The 22,588-nt window shown below is 40.6% G+C and overlaps 1 protein-coding gene across 11 annotated transcripts in view; it reads left to right on the top strand.

Annotated features, from left to right (window-relative positions):
• The window catches only part of PLCB1 (phospholipase C beta 1), a 1,208,816-nt gene that overhangs the window by 830,814 nt on the left and 355,414 nt on the right, over positions 1-22,588 (top strand). For all 11 annotated transcript variants that reach the window (XM_033937380.1, XM_033937379.1, XM_033937383.1 and 8 more), the window contains one exon: positions 3,502-3,666. In XM_033937380.1, the coding sequence (XP_033793271.1) occupies positions 3,502-3,666 (165 nt within the window). The remainder of the gene's footprint in view (positions 1-3,501; positions 3,667-22,588) is intronic.

Raw genomic sequence — 22,588 nt, 5'->3', positions numbered from 1 at the left:
ACTTTAACATCACTTGATATACCATCAAATTCTAACTCACATCAAATATCCCCCTCTCTTATAACCAACAATTGTTCTTAAGCATAAGAAATCTTAAAGTATTCCCACCCCTTTCCCCACCCTGGATGTGTATGAACAAAGGGAGAAAATAATATTCATTCTGTATAATATTTTGTCAATGGCTCCCAAACATCTCTAAATTTCTTAAAATGCCCCTCCTGTATGGCTATTACCCTTTCCATTTTAAAGATTTGGCATAATGAATTCCACCAAAAATTATAATTCAGCCGATCCCAATTTTTCAAATTTTTCATAATTTGCTGTATGGCAACTCCTGTCATGATAAGCAAAAGTTTATTATTATTAGCAGAAATTTGGCTCTTAGCTCTCATTCATGTACCAAATAATACCGTATCATACAATAATGCCACCGGATTCTCCAGTAAATTATTCATTTGACCTCAAAAGGAGTTCCAAAAGCAAAGTATCAATGGACAGTAGAATAGTAAATGATATAAATCCCCAGTTTCGAGATGACAATGCCAGCATCTGTTAGACTTAGAGCTATCTAATTTCTGTAAACAAACTGGTGTCCAAACTGCTCTATGTAACAAAAAATACCAAGTTTGTCTCATAGATGCCGACACCGTACATCTCATCCTCCAAGCCCAAATTTGTGGCCATTAAGATGCAGTAATTTGATGCTTTATCTCAATGCTCCAAATGTCACGTAGACCAGTCTTTGGTTTCATATTCAAAAATCCAGATATTAATTTATACCACTGAGCGGCCTAGTGTCCCAGGAAGTCCACCTGAAAACATAAGACCAGCAAGCTAAATTGATTTTTAAGATTTTTCCACTCAGGGAACCCCTCCTGAATAGCCTGCTTCAGCTGCAACCATCTATAATTTTGTGATTTGTTAAGACCAAATTTATGTTGCAATCGTGAAAAGTCAAGCAGCTTACCATCAAATATAACATCATCCAAAGTCCATATGCCTGCCTTCATCCAGTGTTTCCAGATGACCTTAAATCCACCAATTTGAATCTTGGAGTTCAGCCAGAGGGTCTGACACGTGGATTTATGGATTGGAATAGGTGTTAAATTATTAATAAATTTTAAAGTTTGTCACGTGTCTACTAAAATTCTTTTGTCCTTATACAGCCTAGGCATCTTGATACTTAGAACGTGACCTAATCACAGTGGAGACATGAGTTGCCATTCCAACCATAACCAATCTGGGAGATTTTCCATGAGCTCAGGGAGGATCCAGTACGTACCCTGATGCATAATATAGGCTTGATGGTACCTATAAAATTTGGGAAAATTTACCCTACCCTCCGCAATTGGTTTTTTTTAGAGACACCAAGGCAATTCTTGCTGCTTTCCCCCGCCAAATAAATTTTGTCAGAATACTATTTAATTTCTTGTAAAAAGACCCCTGAAAAAACATTGGTAGCATACCCATTTGGTAGCAAGCCACAGGCAAAATGATCATCTTAACTGTTTGGACTCTCCCTCACCAAGACAGATGTAATGGGTTCCAGTGCCCACACATTTCTGTGACCTTCAGCAATAAAGATTTTTCATTTACTTTCATAGTTTCATACTTTCTATCCAAATACCTAAATATTTTATACCCTCTTCCTTCCAAAGAAAAGGGAAAGTATCAAATAATCCTTTTGTATAATATACATTTAGTTGAAGAACCTCTGATTTGCTCCAGTTTATTTTGTAACCAGAGAATTTTCCAAATCTATCAATCAGATCCAGCTAATGTGGAATGGTGGTTTCAGGATTCCTCAAACGAAGCAATATGCCATCTGCATAAGCAGAGACCTTGTATTCCCAACCTGTATAAAGAATACCCTGAATCTCCTTTGCCTGTTGAATAGCCAGTAGCAAGGGTTCCAGTACAATATCAAAAAACAAAGGGGATAATGGACACCCTTGTCTAACTCCCCTCTACAGATGAAAACGCTCTGAAAAATTATTAATGTATAATCTTGCATAAGGGGAACTATACAAGGTTTGAATAATTTGTATAAATCCAGAACCAATACCAAACCAATCCATTGCTTGATACAGGAAGGTCCATTCCACCCGATCAAAGGCCTTCTCTGCATCCAAAGATACAGAGAAAGCTGGATCTTTCTAGTTTGTGTTAGATTTAATATGTGAAATGCCAGTCTGGTGTTGTTTGATTAATGTATTTGAGCAACGAAACCCATTTGGTGCATACCGATAATATAGGGGAGAGCCTTATAAAAAATATATATTAAATTAACTTAACAAATGTTTGAAAAATTAATTTATTGGAGTCTTAGGGCTCCTTTTACAAAGCCGCGCTAGGACCTTAACGTGCGCTAAGTTGCCGTGCACGCTAGCCACTACCGCCTCCTTGTGAGCAGGCGGTAGATTTTCAGCTAGCGCGCACTGTAGCATGTGCTAATCCGGTGCGTGCACTAAAACCACTAGTGCTACTTTGTAAAAGGAGCCCTTAGTAATAGCAGGTATTGAATGGGTTTATGGTATCTATAGATGACGCTATTTATATATTATAATTAGCTCCATTCTTAGGTGATTGATGTATATTTATTAGGGATACCCTGAAAACCTGGTCTGCTTGTTGCCCTCAAGGAATGAACCCAAACAAGCCTCTTTTAGTACACGGTAGGATTTTACCAGAAGGCAATGGCTTCTGCAAAGTAAGCACAGTACAACAAGTCACTAATATGAAACTTCTCTTACAATTTGAGAACTGGAATTCTTCCAATTATCAAAGAAGGGCCAGATTGGTGCCTTCATTATATGCAAATCTATCACACGCATATCCATTGGGGATATCCCCAAAACCTGACTGGCTAGGTGTGTCCCAAGAACTAAGTTGAAGACAAACAAAAAAATATAGAAAACATACCCATTTTATAAAGGCAGCACATACTATGCCTTTATAAAATAGGCTTCCCAGGAGTTTGCAACGCTTCCTTCACAAAGGTACGCCTTCCCCGAGGCAGTTGCAATTTTCTGCATATACTAATACTACTTATCATTTCTATGGCTAGATGTATGCTGTACACACCTATTTTATAAAATAACACATGTATCTCACAGCTCCACCTAGTGGCACTAACAGAAATGTCAGTAAGTAGCCCATGCAATTTTATAACAGTGATTTCCCACGGGTAAAGCATACTTTATTAAGTTACCCCCATAATCCACTAAGGCTCATAATTCAAACATTCTAGAGTAATTCCTGATGAATAATCCCTAGTACAATGAATGGTCAAATGAGCTGAGAGGAAGTATATGAAAAAGAAGGGAAATTCATGGGTAAAATTACAAAGGAGCACTGGATCCCAACCTTGGTTTCTTGAGCTGGAAGCCTAGAGGAGCAAGGGAAGACTACTAGGCAGGAAAAAATTGTATCAGATTCTGAGACTTGTTCAGGCCCTTCCTAGTACCAGTAAAGACTAATGAAATGCTTTCACGTTTTCAGATCATTTCAGGACAGTTTCTTTCTGATAAAAAAGTTGGCACTTATGTAGAAATAGACATGTTTGGCCTGCCGGTTGACACAAGACGGAAAGCTTTCAAGACCAAGACTTCTCAAGGCAATGCTGTGAATCCTGTATGGGAGGAAGAACCCATCGTGTTCAAAAAGGTTAGATGGCTTTCCATGTGTTTCATGCGTTCATAAATTATTACAATTCCGTGCGGCTTCATATGAGGTCAGTAGTCAAAAATCACTTAGATGTTTCGCATCATTCTGAACATCTAAGTGCTTTTATTTAAAAAAGAAAAAAATTCTGGTCATTATGGGCCAGATTCAGTAAACGGCACCCAAAGTTAGGTTAAGATCCGGGCTAAGCTAGTACAGTAAAACCTTGGTTTGCGAGCATAATTTGTTCCGGAAGCATGCTTGTAATCCAAAGCACTCGTATATCAAAGCAAATTTCCCCATAGGAAATAATGGAAACTCAGACAATTCGTTCCACAACCCAAAAACTTTAAAACAAAATACTGTACTTTGCATTCCTGATATGCGCACTTATACAGCACGCTTGAACTGCGGGTGAATTGGGCGTGATGCTTTTATTACATTCAGCCGCACTCAGCGTGAGGTGTTCGCTTGAACTGCGGGTGCTTATATTATGTTCAGCTGCGCTCTGCGACGCAATCAGTGATGCGATACGACATGCGTATATGTGCTTGTACTACAAGACAACGCCCGTTTATCGAGTTAGAATTTAATAAAATGTTTTGCTCGTCTTGCAAAACAATCGCACATCAAGTTACTTGCTATCCAAGGTTTGACTGTATTCTGAAAAGGGTGCTCTGCACAATTCCCGTGCCTAACTTTGAATGCAAGGACTTTCCAACTGATGGTAGCTGGGTGTGCAAATCCAAGTATTCTATAACATCGCGCCTAATTTCTGAGAACGCCCCTGACCCATCCATGTTCCTCCCTTATCGAGTTGCATGCTATGAAACTTAGGGCTCCTTTTACTAAGATGCGCTAGTGGTTGTAGCACGCGCTACAATGCTACGCGTGCTAGACGCTAACGCTAGGGCTTGCATTAGTATTTTTTGTTTAATGCGTGGTTTGCAAGCGCTAATCTTCAGTGTGCGCTAAAAACGCTAGCACACATTAGTAAAAGGATCCCTTAGGTGCACATGTTATAGAATAGGGTATGGAGCAAAAGATTGCGTAACTCCAGAAGACTGCCAATTAACACCAGTTATTTCTTAATACCTCATTAATTAATTAGATTGTCAGTCCCCTAACCAACTGAGCAAATGCATAAAATTAGCACAGAAAAAGGTTGTCCTAAATTTATGCAGCATTAAATGAGCACTGGTTTGAATCAGTCGGTGCCCAGTTAGCTTCCAGGTCCCTCCCAGCCCTTGGAAGCAAATCTTCCCCAATTGCAGTCTCCCTCCCTCCCCCCCAGAAACACATAGCCCCTTTCCAATCCCCCTCCCTTCCCACTAACAAGACAAGATTCTCTTCCCGGTCCTCCAGGTCCATAACCACTTTCCCATCCCTACTCATGATAAATCCCCCCTCCCCTTTCCAGGCTTACCAAAAGTTCTTGGTGGTCCAGTGGAGACAATGGGGGCAGGAACAAACACCACGTACTAGTGGCTGCCTCTAGAAAATGTGGGGCTGTCGTGAGAGATAGTGGCAGCCATTTTCCAGAGGCAGCAGTGATTGGAATTTGCTACTGGACCACCAGGGTTTTAATGAATTATGTTTGTTAGATTTTGATATATTGCCTCTCATTACAAAAACAGTGAGGTGGTTTACAATAAAATCAACTGGAAATACGGAAAAGAATTCCCTTGTACATGGAACAGGGAAAGTACAAAAGAGAGAAAAACTAGAAGGGAGAGTAAAATACAAAGTAGATGAGAGCAAGAGAATATAATAGAGGCATTTGGTAGACTCGAGGAGTGCCCACTTGAGTGGGATGAGGGAAGTAGATAAAGACCTGGGGAGGGGGTCTGGTAGGGGGGGGGGAATCTTGCCTCAATAGAAGGTAAGGGTTAGGGAGGGAATTTTATCTCTTCAGTGAGAGAGAGGAGATTCAGAAGTTGGAGGGGGTGGCTATGTGCTTCTGGGGATTGAAAATTGGCTCAAACTCACATAAGCTCTATCGACCAGCACATAAGAAATGAAATTAGCCCTGCATAATCAGTACTAGTGCCCAGTACTGCACTGAATATGCAGGGATAATTCTGCCCTGGGTAGTCAGCATTTTAAAAAATGCTGATTGCTGCCAGCTGAATATTAACTGGTTCAATTTTTCCCCCAGATGTTTTTTTCTTAACATTGACCTGAACGAGTCACGAGAGGTGAGTTTTATACTACGCAATAGCATTCTGTAGAACACTGAACATCAATGTACAGTATTTAAATTATCCAATCTGAATTGTTCTCTCGTTGAGTACATAGAAATTCAAAAAGAACACTCATGAGTTGAAATAGATGACATGCATATGTTGGGTCTTGTTGCTCCAAGTTAATTTCTGTCATGTGCTACAGTTCTGACATTACACAGTTGCAACATTCTGGTTTTCAGGTTAAAAATTAGATATGTCTATTGACCAGTGTACCATGTTTTTCAGCAGGTATTCACTTTTTCATTTTATACTAATGTTTTTGACCTGAGCAGTCTTTCTATTGAAGTGTTCTTCATATTTTATGTCAGTGGAAAAAAACTAATTATATTTGGCCCTAAATTATTGAGCAAAAATGGATAAAAACAAATTGCTATCAATTTAGTTGTTGGGAACTTTGAAATGCTATAATCATACCACAGCTAGTTTATATTGCAACAGTGGCCTTATATATCATATTATGCTGCACCAGAAGCAAGAATGACATGACAAAGAACGCTGTAGGGTATTATTTTCAGTTTTCCTTCGACACAAAAATTGTTTCCAATTTTTCTGTGAGAATAATCACCGTACTTTCCATCTAAAAACTACAGGAACATTAGTGAAAGACTTTTTGCATGAGCATTGGTTAATCTGCCCCAAATAATATTAGAGGTTAAGGCTTAGGGAAAGGGAATAGGAACTTGTATACTGCCTTTTTATCACTTTAGCATTTCAAAGCTGACATTCAAAGTGGTGGGCACTGGAGGATTAAGTGACTTGCCCAGGGTCACAAGGAGCAGCACCAGGATTTGATCTCATAAATTCTGGGTGCAGAGACAGCAGCTCAACCACTGAGCCACAGCCCCTCAGCTCTGCCTATGGCCTCTCAGACAGATGCTTGTCTTATCTATTCTTAAAATCAAGCCACATGAGAAATTCTAGTCTCTTCCTAGGTATCTTTTTCTAGTTGTCTAGTTTCTTTATAACTGCAGTTTTTCCTAGTGTGTAACTTAAATATTTGCTAGTACTATATATGCCTTTTGCTTCCTTGTTGAATCTCCAGAGTAGATGGAGAACAAATGTTTAGTATGGAGAAACATTTGTTTCAATGGTATATCCTATCAATAACCCTCTGTTCCATTTAGATCAGGGGTGTCCAACCTTTTGGCTTCCCTGGGCCGCATCGGCCCAAAAATATGTTTCTGGGGCCGCACAAATGCGCAAACGCTGCAGCAAGACAGAGGTGGGAGCCGGCAAGATGGTAAACACCTGGGGGCAGCAGAGGAAAACACTACATCGCCCTCGACCGGGGCCGCACAAAATACTTCACGGGGCCGCAGGTTGGACACCCCTGATTTAGATAGTGCCAAGGGCCTGAGCTTTTAAAAGATGAAGAAGTATTTAATTGAGAGTCAGAATTCTATCTGGGGGGGGGGTGCTTTGTTCTAATCAGCATTAGACTGACATAGTAACATAATTTATGTGCTATTTCAATCCTGCATTATATCCAACTTTAATATCTAATGTACAAAATGTAATCAGAGATTTAAAAATACCTATTGCCTCCTGGGGAGGGGGCCCACATAGGTGAATGCTCCCAATGCAAGCCAGGGGTGTCCACAACAAAAATCACAGCAGCCATGGAGTTAAAAACATAAGAATAGCCATACTGGGTCAGACCAGTGGTCCACCTAGCCCAGTATCAAGTTTCCACAGAGGCCAATCCAGGTCACTGGTAATCTGGCAACATGTTGCAAAGCTTTACTATTCTCTGAGTGAAAAAATATTTCCTTCTATTGGTTTTAAAAGTATTTCCCTGTAACTTCATCGGGTGTCCCCTAGTCTTTGTAATTTTTGATTGAGTAAAAAATTGGTGCACTTGTATCCGTTCTACACCACTCAGGATTTTGTAGACTTCAATCATATCGTCCCTTAACTGTCTCTTTTCCAAGCTGAAGAGCTCTAACCTCTTTAGTCTTTCTTCATACGAGAGGAATTCTATACTCTTTATCATCTTAGTTGCCCTTCTTTGAACCTTTTCTAATTCCGCTATATCTTTTTTGAGATACAGCGACCAGAATTGAATGCAATACTCAAAGTGAGGTTGCACCATGGAGTGATACAGAGGCATTATAACATTCTTAGTCTTATTTACCATCCCTTTTCTAATAATTCCTAGCATCTTGTTTGCTTTTTTGGCTGTCACTGCACATTGGGCAGAAGGTTTCAGGGTATTGTCTATAATGACACCCAGATTTATCTTGGGCGCTAATCCCCAAGGTGCTAGAAGACTTAAAAATAAGATGGGAGAGTTAGAGTACATAAGAACATAAGAATAGCCTTACTGGGTCAGACCAATGGTCCATGTAGTCCAGTAGCCCATCTTCACAGTGGCCAACCCTGGTCACTAGTATATACACTTCAAATTCTATTTTTCCTTTTCATTTATAGGCTGCTTAGAAGTTGTCAGGGATAATTTGTAACCTTTACTCTGTCTTCCTTGTGACCTTTACTCTGCCTTGCCTCTTGGCTTTCTTTCACCATTATTGAAACCTGTTTATTGGAAATTCCTAAATATTCTGTTTCATTCAAGGATACTCCACAGCAAACCATCTGCTCCTGGGTGACTGTCAGCTTTCCCCCACCCATCTTAATATAAAATCTGCTCTATCTCTGTTATGTTAGCGCCAGCAGCCTAGTTCCATTCTGACTAAGGTGGAATCCATCCTTTCAAAATAGGATTCCCCTGGTCCAGAAGGTTGCCCAGTTCCTAACAAAATTAAATCCCTCATCTCTGCACCATTGTTTCAACCACACATTGAGACTTCAGTTCAGAGCTCTGCCTGCCTCTTGGGTTCTGCAAATAGAATGGGAAGCATTTTTGAAAATGCTACCCTAGATGATTTGGTTTTTTGTGTTCTACCTAAGAGCCTACATTTGGCTTCCAGAACCTTCCTCCCACTTTTTCATATGCCATTGGTATTTACATGTATCGAGACAGCCAGCTTTTCCCCAGCATTATCTAAAATCCTATCTAGCTGACTCGTGAGGTCTGCCACCTTTGCACCAGGCAGGCAAGATTTTCCTTAGACAATATGAAGTGATTATAAGGGTTTTCACAGCATTCAAACTAGCTCCTGGGCAAAGATTTCATTCTAGTTTAGTGTGTATATAGGATCTTAAAACGAGAGTACCTTCAAGACACTGAGAAACACAGTGACCTTACTGCATTATTGGCTTGCAAAATTAAACAAACAATACAATAAGGCAGCTCTGGTTTGAATGTAAGATCCTAATGCCCACTAGCCACCTAGCTATCTACATGCCTAATGATCGAATCACCAACTATAATAGCAGTCCTAACCCTTCCTGGGCAGAAGCCTCTGGAGACACATCTTCAGTGTGAGAGGATATTGCATCCCCTGTTGGGTAGGTCCTGGCTACAAGATTATTTCCTACTTCACCATGGTGATGCTCTCCTTTTAGGAGACCTCCCTCCTCCAAGTCACCACAAGGGCTGCCAGACTGGAGGTGGGAATTCTCCACAATGTCCCTGTAGGCCTCCTCTATGTACCTCTCTGTCTCCCCCAGCTCCCCCAAGTCTGCTACTTTAGTCTCAAGGGAATAGACTCATTCTCTGAGATCTGGGCACTCTTTGCACCAGACACACACACACACAGACACAGAACTTCTCACCAACTGGGAGATAATCATACATGTGACACTCAGTGCAAAAGACTAGGTAGCACCCCTCTCACTGCTGGACTACTGTCTGCATCTTAATTAAACTTTGTTAAGCTGCTGAGAATATTAGACTAGTATAGAGAACCTAGGATTATATTGTATGCTTTATTTAGTGTTTGATTCTTAGCAAGTTCTCCTGTTGTCCTAATTAGAATAATGGAATCTAAGTGACTAGGGATAGGTGAGAGTGGGGAGAGTGGGTGAGAATGAAGACTGAGATTAGACCCTGCTATGCCTGCCAGAGATTATCTGATAAAACTGTAGTCTGGGACAATTAGGTTTTTATCTCTAGTAGAAAGTTTAAGTTTAAAAGCTATGGGGAAATGTTTATACTATGGAAACTAGGCAATAAGTGAAGTTTGTTCTTTTAAGATCTAAACTAGAGAATGACACGGTGACAAAATTCATCACCGTTCCCGTCCTCGTGGATAACTGCGGGAAACCATCTCCATGTCATTCTTTAAGGAGAGAGGGAAGAATCAGAGTATGAATGGCCACAACCACTGACCCGCAAGCTTTGCTTTGAAGAATGCTGGTGTAGAAGGACTGAGGTTGAAATAGACACTACAGAATGACAGTCTCTGATATCCAGAGCAGATATTGTGATGTCATAATGCCTCATTCCACCAGTGCCTAAGAGCCAATCACATCAGTGATGTCACAATGACTTCATTATCCTTGGCTCACTTAAGAATCAGAGTATGAATGGCCACAACCACTGACCCACAAGCTTTGCTTTGAAGAATGCTGATGTAGAAGGACCGAGGTTGAAATAGATACTAGAAAATGACATGGGATTATTTCCCGCGGTTATCCGCGGGAACTGGAACGGTGATGAATTTTGACACCATGTCATTCTCTAATCTAAACCAGTGTATCGCAAACTGGGTGCTGCAGCACACTAGTGTGCCCCTGCAAATTCCAGGTGTGCTGCAAGATGTCGGCAAGGAGGAGAGGCACCGGCTGACTGCTTACAGGACAGTGCCTCTTATGGCGAGAGGCACATCCTGTAGTCAGTCAGCCGGCAACTGTGCCTCTCCTCCTCGCCGGCGCCTCTGCTCCTTCTCTTCACCTCTCCTCCTTCTCTTCACCTCTCCTTCTGCAGCAACCCCCCACCAGTGGTAATCGGAGGCTCATGGCTGCGGCTGGAGGACATCCACACATGCGTGGACATCGACATGATGACATCATACATTCGTGTGACATCATTGCGTCGATGTCTGCGCATTTCCGGGTGCCCTCCAGACGTAGCCGTGACATTAGTGTGCTGTACCTTAAAAAGTCTGTGACACACTGATCTAAATTGTTAAAGGAACCTACAATTTATCCGTTATTCCAAAATTATCAAAGCATAGAGTAAAATAATGTATACTTACCCAGCAAGATGTCCTCTTCTCTCCAGGAACTCATGCAAATCTGTGTGCCCTTTATAGAATCCAAGGGAAAGTGCTGGGGTGGTCCAGGGTGGAGCTGGCATTTACCTACTTAAGCAGTGTTATTCAGCCTTTTAGGTAGGTAACTGCCAGATAAAGATAGGACTTCAAGAAACTATCTTCATTTTATCCAGTTACCAATCTGGAATATTGCTAGTACCTAGATAAGTAGTACAAGCCAAGTTATACAAGTTTTATTTAAAATTTACAACATTCAAGGGGAACCAAATGACAAACTTAAAAAGGACGTACAGGACTTACTGGGCCCAAAGGGAGAGGAGGGTAGGAAATACAATAATGGATAGGAAAAAAGAACAGTAAAGGGAAAGACATCAGGATGGGTGAGTAGAGAAAAACCGAAAGTAAAGAGGAGATAACTGGTAATACGAAAGGGAGAATAACGAAATAGACAAAAGATAAAAACCAGCAGAAAACACAAAAGGGGAAGCAGCTCTGTGGAGAAGTGAAAACTCGAATAAGCAGCTAAGATCCTGACTTAAAAAGCTTAAAGATCAAAGGCATCCCTAAAGAGAAAGCATTTTAGGTTACTTTTAAATCTCTCCAGAAAGCACTCTTCTCAATGACTAGGAAGAGAATTCCAGGTTTGTGGAGCCATGACAGAAAAGATGTATTGCCGACAGTTATAGATAATTTTAAGGGTGTACTGTCAATAAATGCTGATCATTAGATCCAAGTGATCTTGTGGTGACGTATGGGATAAGGAGTCTGTCGATGAATACTGGGGCCTTTAAAAGAAGTGTTTTGAAAGTTAGTAAGCATATTTTATAAGTTATTCGGTGAGCAACAGGAAGCCAGTGGGCTTTCCTTAAGAGATGCAAGACGTCATAGAATTTCTTGGTTTTCATTATAAGTTTAATGGATGCATTTTGAATGTTTTGCAAGCGTCGTATCTCTTTTCGTGTAATTCCTTTAAATCAGGCGTTGCAGTAATCGATCTTGGATATTGCCAGGGAATGAATAAGCAAGTTGAGTGATTTGGACTCTAAGAAGTTTGAGACTGACTGAATTTGACGCAGTCGATAAAAAGTTGATTTAATTGCACTGCTGATGTGTTCGTGATAGGAGAGTTTTTGATCAAATATGACACTTAAGATCTTAATGACTTAATAGGAGACGGTATAGAAAATTAATTAAAGAAGGTTACCTTGGACTTTTCCTCTCTCTATATAGATTTGATTCTTAGGGAACTGCTACAAATAGACTCTTTGGCCCAGATTCTGTATAGGACGGCCCAGGAGGGGCATCCAATACAGAATTGGGCCTACACTAACCCCGATTCTGTAACCGGTGTCCATGAAGCCTGGACCAATCAGGTCTTAGGCATAGCGGGTCCGCCCATCCCCACTAAGTCTAAGGCCTGATTGGCCCAGGCGCCTAGAGCGTCTTGCGGTTCTCCCTAGGCTCCTGGAGGCGCCTTCAATATAGGCGGCCTGTCTGGGGAGCAGTTTTTTAAAAAAATGTGCATCCTGATTGGCTGATAGACAGCTGTAGGACGCCTACAGCTTCCTAAAATCGGGACGGCACTTTGCAGAATCAGGGCCTTTGAGCTTCACACAGTAAAACAGATTACCCTGGTGACCTTTACAGCTATTCTAACTTTCTCACAGAACCTTAGGTCTAGATGCACTAAAGTCAGTGATTGTCGCTAAACCTGTTTTCACAGCTTTAGCAATGATCGCTTTTACCGACCCCAATTCATAAAACGGCCCACCACATGTTTTTCCCCCTCAATCGCCCATTTTCCAATCCAGCCATGCAAATTAGCTAAAACCCCATGCAAAGTAACCAAGCAATTGATGTACTAACATCGCTTGGCTATTCTGTTAAAGCTGTAGGCTGAGACAGTCAGGTTTCTATCTCCAGTAGAACGTTCAAGTTTAAAAGCTATGGGGAAAAGGCTTTTATACTATGGAAATTAGGTAATAAGTTTTTTTTATGAGATCTAAACTAAACTAAACTAAACCTTAAGTTTGTATACCGCATCATCTCCACAGAAGTAGAGCTCGACACGGTTTACAGGAATTACAAAAGAAAGGAGTTACAATGGGAAGAAGAGGAGCTTGGCAATAAGAGGAGAGAGAAGGGATTAAGTGTAGAGGAGAGGGAGGGAGTGGTTACATTTTGGAGAAAAGCCAAGTTTTCAAATGTTTTCTGAAGTGTTGGAGGGAGGTCGCGCTCCGGAGAGGGGCGGATAAGCTGTTCCACAGCTCGGTGATCTTGAAGAGGAGGGATGTTCCAAGTTTACCTGTATGGGAAATGCCTTTTAAAGAGGGGAATGATAGTATGAATTTCTGAGAGGATCTGGTGGAGTTGGGATTTGCGGAGAGCCAGGATAGTGGAAACAGGGGAGGAAGGATACCGTGTAATGACTTGAAGGTTAGGCAGGCGCATTTGTAGTGGACCCTGAGGAAAACTGGGAGCCAGTGAAGCTTAGATAGAAGCGGGGAGACGTGGTCAAATTTGCTTTTTGCGAAAATTAATTTAGCCGCGGTATTCTGAATCCGCTGGAGTCTGAGAAGACTTTTCTTTGTTAGGCTTAGGTAGATGGAGTTGCAGTAATCCAGTCTAGAAAGAATAATGGATTGAACGAGGATAGCGAAGTGTTGTTGGTGGAAGCAGGATCTGACTTTTCTTAGCATGTGAAGGTTGAAAAAGCATTTTTTTACTAAGGAGTTGAGGTGATCGTTGAAGGACAGTGTAGAGTCCAAGATGATTCCCAGAACTTTGCTTGAGTGTTCAAGCGGCAGGTTGGTGCCTGAGGATAGTGGGATGAGGGTGGGCAGCTGATCTAATTTTGGGCCTAGCCAAAGGAGTTTTGTTTTGGTCTCATTGAGTTTCATTTGAACGGTGAGAGCCCAGGATTGGAGGTTCGTTATACAAGAAGAGATGTTGTCGGAGAGGTTGGTGAGGTTGGAGTCGGTCTCGAGGAGGACAAGAATGTCGTCGGCGTAGGTGTAGAGTGTCTCGAAGGGGGAAAGTTTGAGGAGTTTCAGAGAGGACATATAAACGTTGAAAAGAATCGGGGATAGAGGTGAACCCTGAGGAACCCCGCAAATCGGTTTCCAAGGGGAGGATGAGATACCGTTCATGTTAACGAAGTAGGAGCGAGAACGTAGGAATTTTGAGAACCAATCTAAGACTGTGGAGTTTATGCCAATTTCAGAAAGTTGAAGGATTAGTATGTCATGATGGACAATGTCGAAGGCTGCGGAAAGATCGAATTGAAGAAGGACAGCGAACTTGTTGCAAGAGTGAAGATGTTGGACTTTTGAAATTAAAGAGGCCAAAAGGGATTCAGTGCTAAAGTTGGGTCTGAAGCCATGTTGGTAGGGTAGTAGAATGGAGAATCTCTCAAGATAGGATGAGAGTTGGGTGGCTATGATGGACTCCAGCATCTTGGTCAGGAGAGGGATGTTAGCTATTGGGCGATAGCTGGACGGTGTGGAGGGGTTTAGATCGGCTTTTTTCAAAAGAGGGGATAAGGCAATGACTCCCATTTCTGCAGAAAATAGGCCTGAGAGTAAAGCAGAATTTATAAGTTTGGTGAGAGATGAGATGGCTTGTGTGGGAATATTTTCGTATAAGTAGGAGGGGAAAGGATCCAAGGTGCAGTTGCAGGATTTTAACTTGAGGCAGAGTTTGGAGACCTGGGAATCGGAGACGAGATCGAAGGTGGTCCAGGATCTATCGGCTGGGATATGGTTGGCATCGGTTAGATTGGGGTTGGGGGCGGCGAGCACAAGGGAGTTATAAGAGGGTGTTGGAGGGAAGGAGCATCGTAAGGTGGTGACTTTCTCGTTGAAGAATTTTGCTAGTTCATCAGCAGATGGAGAGGAGAGGGGTAAACTATCTTTATAAAGAAATCTACAATTTATATTTAATTCTAAAAATTAATAAGCACAGAGCAAAATAATCTATACTTACTAAGCAAAATGATACCTCTTGTATTATACACTTCATTCCACTAAAACCAAATCTAAAATAGTTAGTGTTGCAGGAGGCAGAAAGACTACTTTTGAGCTTTGGGGAGGCTTGTTTGCAGTTGGGGAAGCTTCAGGAAAGTTCCAGTCCTGTCAGAGCTTTCGGACCCTAGGCCACGCATGCATGGCAGCTCAGGAGTACAGCCAGCAGCTGAGGGGAGAGGAAAGAGAGGATTTTTGAAGCTCAGGGCCTAAATGTTTAGTTTTAACTGGTGCCAAGGGGACAGGAAAGGTGCCAGAATAAGCAGCATTGGTGAGCCACATCGGTGTCTGTGATTGCATTTGAGATTGCACAATCACACATGCATGATCGCAGAGTAATGAGGGCCCCAGAGAATGTTGGAAATTAAGGGGAGCATGTAGAAAGCCTGATGGGGCCCGTTTGTGGCACAAATTTTCATGTATGTGTAGTATTTGTCACTGACACCTGCATTTAATGTCAACTTTAAAATCAACTTTATAAGCTTTTGAAATGGTAAAAATATATGTAGAGAGAGAGAGAGATTAGAGGTGTTTGGAGAATGCAGGTGTGTGCTGTGACCTTATTACAGCTATTTTTATATGCAAAACACTGGAAATAATTTTACATCCTTTTTGGAGTATCCAGGGATTTAAAAATGTGAATTTTTGCATAATTCAGTCAAGTATATGTCTAGGACACGATTTGTGGGGTTTGGTAGCAAACACAAATATTTGATATATTTATTTTAATTTGAATGAAAGTAATGGAATGTATCTGAGCTTGTGTGCAAGAAACATTATGGGCTCCTTTTATCAGGCCACGCTAGCGGGGTTAATGCGCGTGACTTTTCATCACGCATTAATCCCCGCGCTGGCCTAAAAACTACCGCCCGCTCAAGGGAAGCATTAGCGGCTAGCGCGTCCGGTGGTTTAACGCGTGCTATTATGCGTGTTAAACCGCTAGCGCGGTTCATATATATATGAAATAGGACTATGCCACATTAATAATTAAAGAAAAATTTACAAGTTAGGTCAAATCAGACCGAAAACAAAGCATTAATTGTGCACAAAACTCTAAATAAGTCCACATAAGAGAGGGGACAATTCACATTACAGAGAGAATGTATACTTCAAAGAATAAAAAGAAAATCAAATATGCAGTGTTGTAAAATACCTTGAGAATGGTTTGCCTCCCCTTCAAAAAATATATTTTCTGCCTATATCTAAAAAGAAGTCGTCTTCTTCATTGGTTTTATCTGAGATGGCTAGCCCTTTGAATATTACAAAAATTTTGGAAACTTCAGAAGAGGAAGTCATTTGCTGTTCGACTCTTCTGGTGACGTTTGTCTTTAATCAAGACAAGGAGGCTATTTTTTAGGCTTAAAGAGATGACATTGCATTACATTACATTAGTGATTTCTATTCCGCCAATACCCTGCGGTTCAAGGCGGATTACATAAAAGTTTTCAGAAATTACATAAAAGTTTACAGGAATAGCATAAGAGATGTCATAAGAGTTACATAAGAATTACCAAAGAGTTGTCGAGATCTTAAGGTGGTAGGTATTGGGTAAATAAAGGTATTTTAGCATTGGTTGAGTAGTTAGAAGCATATTATAATATGCTATTAAGGGTATAGAGTGGGTATAGAGTGGGTAGGTGGGGTCTGGGTAGGAACTGGTCTTGTTAGATAGGTTTTATGTATTTTTAAAGAGTAGGGTTTTAGTATCTTTCTTGAAGGTTTTGTAGTCTGTGGTCGATGACAATAGAATGGTGATTTGTCTGTCCTGTTTAGCTGCTTTGGTGGCTATTAGGTTGTCATATAGTTTTTTTCATTTGACATTTTTGGATGATAGGTGTGTGAAAAGAGTGGGTTCTCCTGTGCCTGGATGAGGAGGATTGAATTAGTCGGTTATTCCAGTAGGTTGGGCTTTCTCCGTTAATAGCTTTGAATAGTAGGCAGTAGAATTTGAAGTGTACTCTTGCTTGTATTGGGAGCCAGTGTGAGTCATGGTATGCCTCTGTGATGTGGTCATATTTTTTCAATGAGTAGATGAATCTTAGGGCTGTATTTTGTATTGTTTGTAATTATTTTTTCCTGGTCGCTGTGCATGGGAGGTATAATATGTTGCAGTAGTCTATTAGTCCAAGGATAAGAGATTGTACCAAAAGTAGGAATTGATTCTTGTCGAAGAATTTTCTCATGGTCACGAATGATGCTTTTATTACTTTGTTGATTTGTGGTTGCATGGTACAGCCTCTGTCAATTAGTACTCCCAGAAGTTTTAGTGTGGGTTGAATAGGGTATGAGATCGAGTTTATTACTAAATTTGTTAAGGTAGGAGTTTTATTATTTTCTAGGAGGATGAAGTTGGTTTTGTCAGGGTTAAGTTTTAATTTGTGCTCTGTCATCCATGTTGCTACTGTTTCAAGTGTTCTGTGTATTGTGCTTGTCATGGAGGGTTCTGGGTGGTCGAAGGGGAGGAGAATAATGATGTCATCTGCATAGCTGTATGAGGTTATGCCATGTTTGTCTAGGTAGAAGCTGAGGGAGGCTATGTATATATTGAATAGTGTGGGCGATAAGGGTGATCCCTGAGGAACTCCGCAGGGGTTGAACCATGGTCTGATTTTTCTTGCTTTGTTTTAACCCTGTAGGTTCTGGATTGTAGGAAGCCTTTGAACCATGACCTTCTTAGAAAGTAAGATCTCTATGTTCCCAGACATTTTGAAAACTACTTGGACAAGGAGGAAAAGGTTTCTTGAATTAAAAAAATATGTGGCAAAATTTCAGTTAAGATTTCCTTGTAAATGTTTGATTCAATTGGATCAAAATTCTTATATATTTTTTTAACCCTCCCAGTTGCAATTTTTTCTTGAGGAAAAAGAAGTAATAATGCCTAGTGCTTCAATGTGAAGTAATACCAAATGATCCCAGATAGTAAGATCCTAATGATTATTTGAGGATAATTTTTGAAGATTTATGAGCATTTTGAATATATCCTTGAGAGTGAAATATTGTATAAATTTATTAAAAATCTGGACTGTTGTATAATTTTCAGTTCAAGTAAAAAATAATCCTCACAGAGGGTTGCAGGTGAGATTTCTATAAGAAAACCTGGGAGCTTAGGTAGAAGGAGACTCAGAAACATAAAATAATTCCTCAGTTTCCCTTTTTTTTTTTTTTTTTTGGGGGGGGGGGTTGGCTTGGCCTTTATGCCATTGGCTTTATATGCAAAAGATTTTTCCTCAGAAAATAAGAGAGATGAATGTGGTTTGAATGTGCTGCAGCTGAAGAAGTCCTGTTCAGTCTGAGATCTAGAACTCTCCCTCAATTAGATTAAGGACAGTAAAATGTTAGAATAGGAAGGGGGCATTTTTGATAAGATGTCCAAATCCGAGTTTGGCCATTTTGTAAAAGACGCACAAAAATCCAGTACTAAACATGGCCATTTTCAAAACTACAAAATGTCTATCTTGTTTATTTGAAAATGGGCATTTTTCAGATGTGTATCTGTCATTTTGAACCATTTAAAAAAAAACAAAAAAAGCACACACATCTTAAAAAGAAAAATGCACAAAACATGCCATTGAGATGTAGGAGGGGCCAGCATTCATAGCTGGTTGGCCATGTAGACATCCCAGCAGAATAGTGGGGCAAATCAGGAGGCACTGCATTAACTTCACATAAAAGGTCCCAGGTACATAACTCACCATAACCCAGTTATATGGTATGGTGATCTCTCCAAAACTCATCTAATATCTATTGTACCCAACTCATCTAATATCTATTGTACCCAACTGTACACCATATCAACAGCTGTTATGCTTACATGTGTCACCTATATGTAGGTATAGTAAGTTTCTGGTGAGTTTTGGTGGGCTCACACCTTCCACCACAAGTGCAGTAGTTAAGAGCAAGATATGGGCCAGAATCTCCTTCCCTGGAGTCCACTGCACTGACTAACAGGTTACTCTAGAAACCTGCTTGTTGCTTTCTTAGGACTGCCCATGACATTTGCAACTGGCAATTGGCATTTACATCTTTGAGATTTAGACAAACTAAGGATTAATGGCATAGATATCCATCTTGAAAATAGGTTTTGAAAATAGGAAATCGGATGAGTTTATGAGAAAATTGTCCATCTGCCCCTTTATGCCACTTTTTGGCATTTTTCTTTTTTGAAAATGAGCTTCTAAGGATACTCAGATAAAGTTTTAGAATCCCCATGCCCTATCCCAGTGTTAATTGGCACAGCAAGCCTCTTAGGTGGAAATACTTGATAGAACACTCAGACTTATTATATAATGTAGTCATTATTTGGGGGGGGAGGGGGGTATACAAGGGATACATTTTTAAGCTGGTTAGTGTAAATGCCAAAGAGCCAGCATTAATGTGCTGTAAAATGAATGTTATACTTATTAATGTTAATATCTAAGAGGGAGTCTAGAGGATGCCACCACTCCCCTTTAATGACATTTATTGAGAGATAGTAGGACACTATGTGGCCCTGCAAGATCAAGCCATGAGGAACATTCATGCATCCAAGGGCTAGTTTTGTGTTTACTTCCTTCCCCACCTGCTATGTGGCTCCGTTTCATCTGGGCTCCTTCCCTACTCTCGTTCTTGTGACCAAAATGCTCATTAATACATAAGCTCTTTAGTTGCCTAATTTGTAGTTCTTCAGTAGTTTCAAACTGTTTTAAGCACAGGAAGACACACCCAAACAGGAGATCCTACCTCCTCAAGGTAGAGCAAAGAAAAACAAAGGGGGAGACCTGTGGTGCTCAATCTTAAGACTCAACATGTTCGTGTTTCGGACATGAGGCCTGCCTCAGGGGTCTTTTCCTCAATGTAGACTACTTTCTTGTACTCTTATAATAAATAAACAATATCTAACCGACACAGGAGAACACACCTGCCTTTGTTGTTTGCAATTTTAACTCCTTTCTCGTCGGGATCTTCAAATCCCAGTAGTCAGAGGAATGCAACTTAGAGAGTACAATATAATACGATAGACAGTCCATTAGGTATCTGGGGGCCAACCCATGCAGACCTTGATAAACTACCAACAGCAGCTTAAACCTGACACAGAATTCTACCTTAATCTAATATAGCTTGATGTAGTAGTCAGAATGGAAGGAACCAGTTATACTATAGATCTTATGTTGAATAAAGTCAAAACAGATATGACAGAATGATGGAATGTTGAGGAAGTTCTGTTGTGAAAAACATATGAGGGATTTGTTAAGGAAGTGAGGGATTAGGAGCTTGGACAGATAGAGGGGCATGCCAGATTGATGTATCTTATGAGTTAATAGGGGAACTTTATAGGAGATTCAATAGCATATTGGAAGCCAGTGTTCCTCTCTTAAAAGGGAGAGAGGGGAACATAGTAAGAAAAGGAGATAGTGGATGGGGTGGATGGGCAGACTAGATGGGCCATTTGGCTTTTATCTTCCATCATGTTTCTATATTTATGCGCTCCGGATATCAGTTTTGCAGCAGCATTTTAGATGGTTTGTAGATTATGGATGTTATTGGAACAGGTGCTATGTAAAAGGGCATAAAAATAATCAACTTTTGAGATTATTAAGGAGTGGATAAGAAGTCAAATTGTGGGTTTCGTTAGAAGAGAATATATAGATGAATTGAGTTTCAGGTTGAAGAAGCTGCTTTTTATAACATTAGAGACATATAGATGGCAAGACAAGGTGTCATTTCAATGTCCCTCCTAAGAATTTGATGAATGATGTAAAAATCAGTGATACCTGCTAGGACCATACCTTTTGTTTTTTTCAGGATTTAATTTCAGTTGATGAGCTTGTATTCAGGCTGAAGCACAATCCAGTTTAGAATTTAAGCGTGCAATCTCTTGTCAGTTGTTTTGAGTAAGGGTAGCAAGTATTTGTATGTCGTCTGTACAGATCAGAGGTCTCAAAGTCCCTCCTTGAGGGCCGCAATCCAGTCAGTTTTCAGGATTTCCCCAATGAATATGCATGACATCTATGTGCATGCACTGCTTTCAATGCATATTCATTGGGGAAATCCTGAAAACCTGACTGGATTGCGGCCCTCAAGGAGGGACTTTGAGATTCCTGGTATAGATGAATGAGGTAAAACCTAGTGACTGAATTAGGATGAGTGGGGGGGGAGGAGGCAGCATGAAAAAAATTGGTTGGGGCAGGAATGGATCCCTGGGGGTGTCATGAGGTAAGGGTGAAAAGATTTTTCTTGCCAATAAAACATGTAACTTATTTATTTATTCAATTTTCTATACCGTTCTCCCAGGGGAGCTCAGAATGGTTTACATGCATTTATTCAATAATCAATACAACAGACATCAAAGTATTTCGAAAAGAAATCAAAACATTTCTATTCAGAAAACACGTCATTACCAACTAATATCCTCCCTTTATGCACAAGCTCTCCCTCTATAGAATAACACATTAATCAATTCTTAGAACCTTTCCTATCATACATACTCTGATTCCTATATAAACATTTTCCACACTATCCAATAAACTTCTTATGTCATTATTAGGCAACTTCCAATCTGTAAACCGTATATACTGATATTCTCCACTATATTCTCTTATCACTTGACTCCCTGATATGTAATTTTCATAATTGAATCCTCTACCACACCATGTAATGTACATGAATCACTGTTATGTAATTTATCTAGATAATCTTTATTACGCAATTCTTTTGGTAATGTCCAAATCTCCTATAATTTGTATTCCGCCTTGAACAATATATAATGTATAATGTATTCAAAATTAATTTTCCTATGAACTGTTTTCCTACCTTCTTCTACTCTATGTTTATAACCTAACTAATTTATTTTTCTCAAGTACTTTAGCAAGAATGTGAGCCTTTGGGACAGTCAGGGAACTCTAAGTACTCTCTCTTCATCTTAATTAATCTTACTTATTGCATTTCTTCTGTTTCTACTGTAAACCGCTTAGAACTTCACGGTACAGCGGTATATAAGAAATAAAATTATTATTATTATTATTCAGGTACTCAAGCAGTTTTTCCCTCTCTGTCCCGGCAGGCTCACAATCTATCTAACGTACCTGGGGCAATGGGGGGATTAAGTGACTTGCCCAGGGTCACAGGGAGCAGCATGGGTTTGAACCCACAACCTCAGGGTGCTGAGGCTGTAGCTTTCTCCACTACGCCACACTCTCCCCTAACTTCTGTCTGTAAGGGCTCATATGGTATTCATGTATTGACTAATTAGTACATGCTAAGTTAGAACACCCAGTGGCATAGCAGGGGTGAGCGGCGCCCCTCTCCCACCCTCTTTCCTGACCCCCCTCCCTGCTGTGCGCACGCATGCACTCCCTTCCCTGTATCTTTTTATCTTTGGTGTGAGCAGCCACAAACTTGCTGCTCGTGTCGGCTTTGGCGCTTTCTCTGATGTCACTTCCTAGGCGAGGACCCGGAAGTGACATCAGAGTGAGCACTGAAGCTGACGCAAGCAGCAAGTTTGTGCCTGCTCATGTCAAAGTTAAAAAGGTCTGGGGGGAAGGGGTATGCACATGGCAGAGGG

The sequence above is a fragment of the Geotrypetes seraphini genome, chromosome 3 (genome assembly GCF_902459505.1).
Source record: "Geotrypetes seraphini chromosome 3, aGeoSer1.1, whole genome shotgun sequence".
NCBI classification, from domain to species: Eukaryota; Metazoa; Chordata; class Amphibia; order Gymnophiona; family Dermophiidae; genus Geotrypetes; species Geotrypetes seraphini.
This window is presented reverse-complemented; position numbering and strand designations above follow the sequence as displayed.